At 38.1% G+C, this 11,255-nt stretch overlaps 1 protein-coding gene across 1 annotated transcript in view; it reads left to right on the top strand.

The window, feature by feature from the left end:
• Positions 1-780: 780 nt before the first annotated feature.
• Positions 781-11,255, top strand: part of LOC137278300 (inaD-like protein) — a 96,406-nt gene continuing 85,931 nt past the window's right edge. Inside the window, exon 1 of the mRNA XM_067810549.1 lies at positions 781-2,243. Within this exon, the coding sequence (XP_067666650.1) occupies positions 1,681-2,243 (563 nt within the window). The 5' untranslated portion in view covers positions 781-1,680. The remainder of the gene's footprint in view (positions 2,244-11,255) is intronic.

Raw genomic sequence — 11,255 nt, 5'->3', positions numbered from 1 at the left:
CGACATCGATTCGGGGCTACCTCTGACCCTATCATCACATGAAATCACAAAGTTTTGGTGCTACACTTTGCCCTCTCGTCAGGTGAAGTCACAAGTGTCATGGCTACTTCTTGTCCCTTCAGAAGAAACTCTGGAACGTTGTGTACGTATAAAAAAGATGATGTTTTCCAAACACTTTCTGTTCCTGTCTATATCTAACTTATAAATGATCCTTACAGTAATATACATATGTATGACATTATAGTAAGTGCTGGTGGAAGACCCATGTCCCACGCGACAGGGGCCCCACACTAAGCTGTACACGCGAGCCTTTCCACAACGGGCCGATGCCCAATGATCTGTAAAGCCTTCCTCCAACAGCTGGGCTGTTGAGTATTTGTCTCCTGATGGCAGAAGATCCCGTTTCAAGAATATCGCTTTCACTCGCGTTTGAGATGCAAGAGCTGACATTTTCCAGCATCCAACCTTTCTTTCGAGTCCAATTCTGCTGCAGCTCAGCACAGAGTACACCGCATATACTTCTTATCTTAAATTTCTGCATAAAAACTTCACATACCGCCATTTTCTCAACTCTGCTCCGAATTGAAGTTTTCTGGGGACACATTGATTCCATATGTCCAGCGCTTGGGGTGAGAAACAAAATACCCATTTTGATTGGCCAGACCAGGAAGTAATTATCCAATCAGAGCACTCTTGGCAGAACTGCATAGGATGTTAGCGGCTGGATGGTTTAGTATCACATACGCGTGGAAACTGCTCGATAAAGGACTTATGAATCTACATCAGCTGTTGTGACCTCAGAATGTATATATAACAATCACCCGTCGTTTTTCTCACGGGCCACTGAGGCATGTGACCTAATTTATGTGTGTACAACTGTCGACTTCAGGCAACCTGGCCATGTGACTGTTTAGGAGAATAATTCGTCTGCTACTGCCAGCGAAGTACATCAACAGTAGCACGTGGGGGCAACGGACGCCTTCACCAAGCAGACGGGTAATGAGCTCGTGAAGATCGATAGTACATACCTGTAACAGAATACTTGAGGAGGAAAGCTGTTTTGAATTTTCTGTCACACGAAGGAAAGATCCATCGCCTGTCACTGTCCCCGTCTGCTATGGATTAATATCACAGTGGGCTCGCTCCGACTATGACAATTCAACGCGGCAGACGACACCAGTCGGACAGTTGCAACATGTGCACTTCCATGTCATAAAGAGAGGAGCGATGTGAGTAAACTGTGTGATGATAATTGAACCCAAGTGACGAGGGCAATCGCTATCGTTTCCTGGGTTGCTATCGGTGCTGGTGGTGTGTGGATTTATTCTGGCTGCGAAGTAATTACTGGTGAACTCGATTTGACGGGAACGCACTTAACTTGTTGCGTGGATAGGATTGTTGAAACGTAAAATGAATGGAACATGTCGCCAAAGGAGTCTTTCCCAGAAATGTTTAGTCGGTCGCGGCTAATGTCATGAAACCGGTATTCTTTGAGGAACCAGGTAATGCCTTGTGTTAAATAGGCCAAACGGCTTCTTGTGTGTGGCATTCTGACGCAAGTGGAAAAAAGTAGGATTAAGTTTCGTGTGACCAACCTGGCATGTGGTGCCGCAATTTAGGGGAAAGCGGCGACGCAGAAAAGTGTTGTCGGATGAAATAACTTTTGTCAGCGGCAAAGCTATGGATACCTTGAAGTCATATTTCAGTCGAATCTTTCCCCCAAATTCCACCGGAAGAAGGGGCAGTTTAAAGAACCGTCGGGGTGGTAAATCTCAGTATGATTTTGGAAAAGGGACCCTCCCTGCACGTGCCGCATCCACCTCCCAGGTGGAAACAGATGATGAGATGGATTTACCAAGGGACAGAAGAATTGCGACGTTTATGTCGGAATCCCGAAATAAAGAACTCTCCAAATCACCCCCTCCTACGAAACCCCCTCGTAAGGATCAGATTTTCTGTGTAGAATTCTACCAGCCAAGGGGCAAGGAATTGGGAATCGTTATCGACAGTGTACCCATTGTTTTTGCTCGTCCAAGAACTGCCAGCGATAGTGGGAATGAAAGTTATAGGTCTAGCAATGGTGTTATGGCGCCTAACGCCAGCTCCACCCAGACCTCTGCATTCCGAGTTGTATTAATTAAAGCTGGAAGTTTGGCGTACGCTGACGGTCGAATTAAGATAAATGACGAAATAATTGATATCAACGGAAGATCACTCTTAAAGGAGACTCTGGAATCCGTGAGGTAAGTTAATGTTACAATCATTGGGCAGATTAAGTTCCTCAGAAAGAGGTGTCGTATTCGGTATCTTCCTTTTCCACAAAGGTCACTGGTGAAGATAACCTTTGATAAGATACATGCCTCAAGCCCGCCACACAGATAAAAGGCTTATGTTCATTCGTTAACATGAAAACATTCAATGAAGTTACTACTGATAACTGATATTGCCTTGAGCAGTAGGGAGTATTGGTGGGTTGATGAACTTTGTAGATCTGATACATGGGAGTCTCTTTATGCTACCAGAACACAGGACAACCAGGCAACAAGTGGAAGAGTAGGAATCCAGGGTTTTTAAAGAGTGCAAGCACTTGCACATTAGACAAAGTCAAGAAGTCACCCAGGCACTGAACTTGGGGCTTATTTAGCATGTTAAGTTGCTGAAAAATGGAAGTGCACTGAACATTGCATTGGATCTAACAACATATGCCTCGTTTTATATGAATCTGAAAATTTGAAGTCACTTTTGAAATGAAATCAGTTAAGAGGTTTTGGTGTTTGGAAATCTATAATTCTCTTATGGTTTGTTATGTTCCTTTGGTCTCCATTGTCTAAACATGCAGCAGGATAACATATATAATTGTCTCAACTTGCAGACGATTAACATAAATAAATGTCTCAACATGCAGAAAGTTAACATATATAATTGTCTATGAACAATACCACATTCTGGGCTGTTATGACTGATGTACTTGGTTGATTGTGGGTCTTGGTGCCCTGACACCCATGGTTTGTGGCTCAACCAGTTGATTGTCTGGTCCTCATCAACTACTGACCGTAAAACACTAGGAAATACATTGTGTGTCACTATTGTGGTACACAACAAACAAACGTTACTTATGTGCTAAATTGCAGATAATATTCATAGTTGGCCAATGTTGGGCCAATGTCTGCAAATGTTTGGCCAACAATGAATGCTATCTGGGATATAGCTCAGGACCATCCAAGTCTATGTAAATAATTTACCCTTGCATGACAGACTGACAGTAATAAGTATGAGTATATGAAATAATGAGATGTCTGTAACTTTTTTGTGTTTTGTATGTCTAGAACAAGAATATTTGAGGTTTTGTAATAAAAAATCATATAATTTATTATATAACTTGAATCTTCCATCTGTTTTATCCTGTAAATTTTGCAAAGAGATTATGCATTGGTACAAAAACATAACAGCCAGGAAGTTCCAAGTAACAAGTTTTGTTTTTTGTTTTTTGTATTTTGTTTTCCTACAACTAGTGCCTCTATGTCAGAATCTGATTTAGATGTATTGATACCTATGGTATTCTGTATTCTAACAGCTTATACAAGCAACAGATGGAGTTTCCCATCATATGTCTGTTCATAGCTATCTTACATAGGAGAACTGGTTCTGTCAGAATATTAACAAACACATGGAATTATGACCAGTTTGTAACAGAACTACAAAATATGTTCACTTAATAACTGATGCCTTATACATTGTACACTGGCCAGTAATTTATCAGCAACAGTTATGTTGGGACATTTTAAAATAAATAAAAATAATTTCTTTTCAAATTTTAATTATTACACATGACAAGTGTTTGGTTAAAATGTGTTAAATAACTTTATTTTGTCCCAATAAACAGATATCTGTGGATTGTCTGACCACATCATCAGGCCCCCAAGGTTGTACAATTTGACATTCATACCTTCAGTCATTAGTTTGACATGGTGAGATTTGATTATGTAAGATTTCATGTTGAAGCATGACAGATAAAATTTATTTGAAAATTATAGGCTTGGTAAACTGATGTTATCAAAAACAAAAATACACAAATTTCAAAAGTCTCATTAAAACATTTAAATAATGCTTAACGCTAATCCCATCAACATGTCACACATCGGTTCAAACCATATAACACAGGTGTGCTGTCTATACATTACAGGTCTGAAGTTTTACCATAACAAAATATAAATCAGACTTAAGAGGAGTAAAAATGTTTTGTTTTGTATCCACTATGATGCAAAGCATATAGCTTTAGTTTCATGCACATAGGTTCTGATAACTATTCATGTGTGTTTATTGAATTTTTTATGTATTAATTTTCCAGACATTCTACAGTGTGATCATAGCATTGCAAGTCTGAGCTAAAGTCTGAGGCAGTGGGTTAGTCTAGTTGTTAAAGCGTCCTCCCATTATGCCGAATACACAGGTTTGATTTTCCACGTAGGTACAATGAGTGAAGCCCATTCCTGATGTCCGCCATCCTTATATTGCTGGAATAACATCTAAAAACTATGTTCAGGAGATAGTATTGTCTGCATTGAAATATGTCACTTGTAACTGGTAACAACATTAATCTCTGGACACTGGATTCAGAAGTAGTGATAGTGAAAACATTGAAAGTATTTGCAATTGTAGTTGTGTGGTGCTGGCAGTTTCTGAAATATTTAACCAGGTGAGCTCCAGGCACTGGCATTCTACAAGCAGAAAAAATAAATTTCTAATCCCGTAAATTAAGAACCTCCATCAAAACTAACAGATTCGGGGAGGTCTTGTGTATATTTTCTTTTGATTTGCTTCCTGTGAAAGTTCACCCAGTGTATAGTGCTGTGACAGAGCTATTGTAGATGAACAGTGTATATAAGTGTTTCAGGATCCAGAGCCATGTATGTAGGTCAAGTGTATCCATATATATATCAGGTACATTCTTCCACGATTAGTAGGCCTAGACTCTCCCTCAGTCTATTTATATACATGAGCATTAAAATCACATTGACCGGAAGATTCAATGAAAATATCATTCATCTTTCAAGAGTGGCCAATTTCAAGGCAATAGCTCCAGGAGGATATGTTTTTGTTGTTATTGACATTTGACCAGGCTGGCACTACTTGTCTGCTGGCAGAGATGAGCATCTTGAACCCATTTAGACATGCTGGATGGTAATTAACATGGTGATACAGGATGAGGCAGAGTATTATGTCATTGATACTCTTGTTGCAACATTCAGCTCCACAGTTAGCTTGTTATCAGGAAAGACAGAATGACCAGATAATCACAGTGTTACATAAGCTAGGTGTGCATGGTTTATGCAACAACCATTGATAAGAGCCAGTTATCAGTGTCAGATATCCAGATGTCACTGTTGTAGTTCTGTTGATCATCAGCAGGTTAACATGTGACACCTGTTTGTTATAACCATTGATTATGATGATGATGACACTGATGATGACGACGATGTATGATGATGATGATGATGATGACGACGACAATGATGACTATGATGATGACGATGGTGATGTCTGATCATGACGATGATTATGATGACAATGATGATGGAGTAGGTTAAAATGATGCATGGGGTGTTTAGTCCTGTAGTGATGATGATGATGATGATGATGATGATGATGATGATGGGTTGCTTCGAAAGGTCACCTAAGGTGTTTTAATGTTGTAGTTAAATCTGATTTCAATATTCCATCCCGGCCTTAAGGACACAGTTTCATGCGATGTGTCTGACAATAATGTTTATCCTATTAATATATTCAAAGATGAATGTACTTTCATATGGGTATAACAGGACAAAACATTGGAAATAATCAGTTTCCGTGTAGCTTCTCATCTTCTGATTGTCACAGAGAGAAGCAATGGATCAATATCTATATTCTTGTTGGCACACTTCAATTCCTAAGGGCACTACTAAACATCTTTATAAGTGCCCAGGGACACACATACGTTGTTTTATCACAATATGATCCTTATCTATGCAGTAAGATTACAATGTGAAACACAAAATTATCTGCTTTGTTGCAGGGAGATTTCTCTGAGAAATATGATAAAATCTCCATTATCTATCCATAAATCAACAGTACTTCATGTCACCTTCTGTTTATCACTAGACCACTCTATGCGTTCTTATGTCAGATGCTTCACTTGCTCCAGACGTTTCTGTACTGGTCTTCCAAGTTAAATATCTCTTCTTTCACGTACTTGTTGTTTAATGCTGCATTCGGCAATGCTCAACTGTATGACACTGGTAAAATAATCAAGTTGGACCAGACAATCAACTTAATGAGCATCAGTCTATACAATACGGATACAACTACATGTGTGAACCAGATCAGTGAACTTTACCACCTGATCCCATTAGTCACCTCTTACGAAATGAAAAGCATACGTTACTGAAGACCAATTATAACCTGTCTTCATGGGTCACCAGCATCCTGTAAAGTGTTTGTATCACAAGTGATATATGTGATACCATTTTTATAGATAATTTTTAAAGATGATTTAATTTGATTAAAGCTTGAAAAAGATGAATTTATTTATCAATTTATTTATTGAGTATTCATAATGAAAATATATGAATAATATTGTGTGATAACTAATTACCTTATATGCAATTTGAAATCTCTATAGACCTGTGAAGGTCCAGGGTAGAATAGGCCTTCATCAACCCACACCTGCTGTAAAAGGTGACTGAGCTTGTCGTAAGAGGCGACTAGCGGGATTGGGTGGTCTGGCTTGCTGACTTGGTTGACACATGTCATCGATTCTCAGTTGCGCAGATCGATGCTCATGCTGTTGATCACTGGATTGTCTGGTGCAGACTCGATTATTCACAGACCGCTGCTATATGGCTGGAATATTGCTGAGTGGGGAATACAACTCAACTCAATCACTCACTCACTGAAATCTTGATAATTGGTTTTGTAGTAAAAATATATTTACTAATATTTCAGTATTTGTATGGGTAGACCTATTTGTGTAAAAAGTGTGCTGTATTTCCTTTTCAAAATGAAAACATGTTGTCTGCTTGAGTCATCTGTTTGTTAATAGTCAGCAGCTGTTGCCATATAGAGAGTTCCAGCATGAGGCCTGTACAGACAGCCTATACTGGGTCTGTACATGGAATGTAATCTGGTAACTTCAAGCTCCACAAGGGAGTCAGGGTAATCTGGTGGTTTAAGCATTCGCTCGTTAGCAGGGGTGCAAGGAATCACCTACACTGTGATTCGATTTTCAATACTGGACCTTTGATTTGATCATTTTCGATTTGATTCATCATACATCAGATTTCTTTAAATTTTTAGAGTCAGAACTTTTAGTCTGAAATCCATTGTCAACTTAGTGATGTCTACTGAAAATGATTCTCATTGGATAAGTAGACCGGCATCAACCAATCATGTTTCACCTTACTGCAGTGTTTGAAACTGCTTTATTTTGAGTCAAAATTATGTTTCGGCTGTAAATAATTCAAACAGGTATTGAATCTAACCAAATCATTGCTGCCCCATTCATTAGACCGATGATCAGGGTTTGATTCCTGTATGGATACAAAGTGTGAAACACGTTTCTTGTGTCCCTACCTTCTTAATCATATGGCTGGAACCAGCCTTAAACTAACCTGACTCCTTCTAGCTCCACAGTCTGGTCAGTTCTTAGTGCCAACCACTGAAGAAAATAGTACGTTGAAGGTGAAAGTCTTCCAGTCGAATATCAGAAGTCATAAACCCTTTGTGGCAAAACTGTCACAACATCCATGTTGTAAACATTGGTATGGTGGCATTTTGTCTGGCATCACTATATATTTTGATATGAAATTATTAAATATGTATGTCTTTATCTCTCATTTGAACATTGAACCCCATCTCAATGACTATTAGGTTTCTACTTGAGTCTGCCCATTCTACTGGCAGGTTCATCCTACTATCTTATTGAAGAGTGTCTTTTCCAAAGAAACCTTCAAGAGTCAATTGAAATCAGATTTCAGGTGCCACTGTTACCATGTCTCACGGACTGTGTTAGTGCCACTGTTGAGATTTTAAATGGATTGTTCTCTGATGATTTTAAGCACCACAATCTCTGCATGGGTCACAGCAAATTCTGAACTCTAGAAAACAGTACATCTGTTTACACATTAGAATTCAGCACTTGAGACATTAAGGGGATTTTAGTTCACTGCACAAAAAGGAATGATTCAAAAGATATTTATTGAATTTGAGTAAATAAAGCAACTGTTTCCTCTTTAGCGAATTGAGAAGGGAGGGATTTTTCTTTTAGAGTCAGAATTTTGTCATAAAAACATGTTTTCTTAAGTTCTAAAGTTTCTTAGCATTGCATTTAATAATAAGCCTGCTTGAGCTGCTAGCTAATAAACATATAAGCAAAGCATATTACATATCAGAGGGTGTTTATGAAGTGTAGGGTGTGTGTGGTAGCATAGTGTTTAAAGTGTTCCTCAATCTGAAAATAGTGGTTTGATTCTAGGGGTGAAACGATATGTTCTTTCCTCAGTGTGGTATGTGTTCTGGTACAAAGTCTACAATTCCATCCATTTTTGTTCAGTATATGAGTTATCATAAAGCAGAATACTGACGTCCACCAAAGAAATGCATAGAGTTGGACAAAAATGATTCAACTTGTAAACATTTTAGAAAAGGTTTTAAAGAGTTACTAATGTGGCGGTATGAATAATGAAAATACTGACCCATACTGTGGTATACCATTTCATCCCTATTCAATTCTTCATGGGGGTCCAATATGTAAAAGCCTTTCTTGTGTCCTCCACCATGATATTGCTAGAATACTGCTAAAAATGGCGTAAAATCTTATTCAGTGTGTAGGGGGATTGTCCATGTCAAATTTTAAATTTGTAATTCAATTCAGACAAATAATGCCATGGAAGGAGATAGTAACAATTGTTTCAGCGCTACAAAAGACCCAGATCTCTTTCCTCTGAATCCCCTAATATCCCTTACCATGATGACATTAGGTGTACCAAACATGCCAACCTCCTGTCCAGAGATGTTTCCTCTACTTGAAAAGGTTAATTAGCTCAACTGCTTGTGTCACAAATTCAAATATATCTTTCATCTTAAGAGCTTCATTTCAAGTCAGTTAGGCATTATGAAAAAAATCAGCTGTGTCCTCCAGAGGTATCTACTTCTTCCCTGCAACAAAATTTAACACATTCTGTTTCCATCAATACATGTTAACATCAAGCATCCTTTTTAAAAGATTCTTTTTACCAGGCATCCAATTTTAAATGAAGTGTTACTCTTTGAAGTGACTTCGTGGAAGGGATTGCATACACCTGAAAGTTGTAGCTTCTGCTGTTGGCTGAAGATTGGATCAGGATGTGTATGTACAAAGGAAATGAAACCTCGAAGAAGTACCATCCAGGAAGTTGAAGAACTTTTGTCTAGCATAGATGGTTGTTGTTAGAGGGGAATACTTGCTGCCAACAATATTGCCTCATACTTTCTGTAGTGTTTAACACTATGGTTCAATTCAAGGGATCTAAAACTCATAAAGGAATTTGTTTTTTTTAAGACAGGAAGTGTTTTTTCACTGTTTCTAGGTTTATGGCTAGTCTTGCTTGAATGAGAAAGAAATGTTTACATTTTCTTGAAGCATAATTCACTTCTATTTTGAAGCAGTATTGAAGCATTGACAGATGTTCAGAATTATAACCAGCCCTCCTATGGTACAAGTTAGTGAGGTTTACTATCCTTAGATGTGTACTTGTCTTCAGTATCGTTTAGTAGCTGCAGACTATAAGACTAGCACTCTTTTGTTGTCAAAGCTTCTTAAAATACTAGACAATTGTGTTATCTTGTTTTGTTGATTTTCTTACCAGTATGCAGTGTAGGAAAGACAGCCCGTCCCAATGTCAAAGACAGGTGAATTTTGTGGAGAAAGGGTGAAAAAAAAATCGAGTCAGTTCTCATGTCCATTCAGTTTCCAGATCTTGATGGAGATGTTGATAACTTGTCTGAAGACTAGTTCTGTTATGTTGTAACCAGATGATTCCACTAGGGGAGATTTACCTGTCCAAGCTCTGTGTGTGTATATTAAAATGATTGCATAAAATAAAACAAGCCAGTTTTAAGTCTTGACCTTGTGTTTTATTGATACTTGAAGGACTGGCTAGATTTGGGCAGGACTGGTAAAAAATTTGACCAACTAGTCCTACACAGGCAAGATTTTCTACATCTTTCCTACACAGCAGTATGCCAAGATTCTTATTGAAAAATAAAAAAAAAATATGAAATTTTAGTTAATTGTTGCAGTTTTTTAAAATCCACAGAAATGTTTTGTTTAAATTAAGCATTTTCTGGCTGAACATGGTGTTTACAATCTTCTTTTTTTAAAACAGTTTAGGGTAGATTATTTTACAGGGATTATATTTGGGTGGCCAGTGATGGCATTTTAATGACGCACTTGTGCTGACAAGATATGATCAGTAATGTAAGAATGATTTTAAGAATCATGAGAACAGAGAAATGGATGTTCTACTATTTGAATACTGTTACTTGTAATCATTGCAAATGTGTTTAATTCTTCATGAGCAGAGCAAGGAGAAGCGATAGACCAGCTGTTCATAGCATTCATTCATCTTGGCAATTAGGATGGAGGTAGTTTTTAAGTACAGTGCACCGTTGATGTGCATATAATGATCATAGCCAGTTATCTATGCACATCACTTACACATCTGGCACTCAGTCATTTCTTTGTCTGTTTCGTAGGTGTACCAGAAGTTTTTGTGTGGGAAATGTCAGGAGGCCAAACAGAAAACAGCTTTATGTCTGTCTGGTGTGGCTGTTTGAAACCAAGCCCTGTAACCGCCTTGCCAGTACCTGTGAGAAACATGGCAGCCTATGCTGCATCTTACTGCTAATTAAGGCACTGATGACTGTCTGTTATATGGATTGTCAGCAGTCTGCTAGTAAGGGAAGATGACATATTGGAAAAACCATTGATGAGATGAAATCTCATTACTGTCATATCTTGAAAGGTACGAGAATTAACTTTCAGAAAGAATTTTAAAACAAATCTAAAGCTGTATTGAGTTTTTGGAAAAATATTTATTTTATATTATTTATGATAGAGCATTATGAACTTGAATATATGTACATGAAAATGTAGACTATCAGACCAGAATGAGACTCCTCCTCAAGTTGAGTTTGTTTCAGCTCTGAAGTGAATGATTGGGATTTTTGGGGCTCCATTC

This window comes from Haliotis asinina, chromosome 3 (assembly GCF_037392515.1).
Source record: "Haliotis asinina isolate JCU_RB_2024 chromosome 3, JCU_Hal_asi_v2, whole genome shotgun sequence".
Taxonomy (NCBI): domain Eukaryota; kingdom Metazoa; phylum Mollusca; class Gastropoda; order Lepetellida; family Haliotidae; genus Haliotis; species Haliotis asinina.
This window is presented reverse-complemented; position numbering and strand designations above follow the sequence as displayed.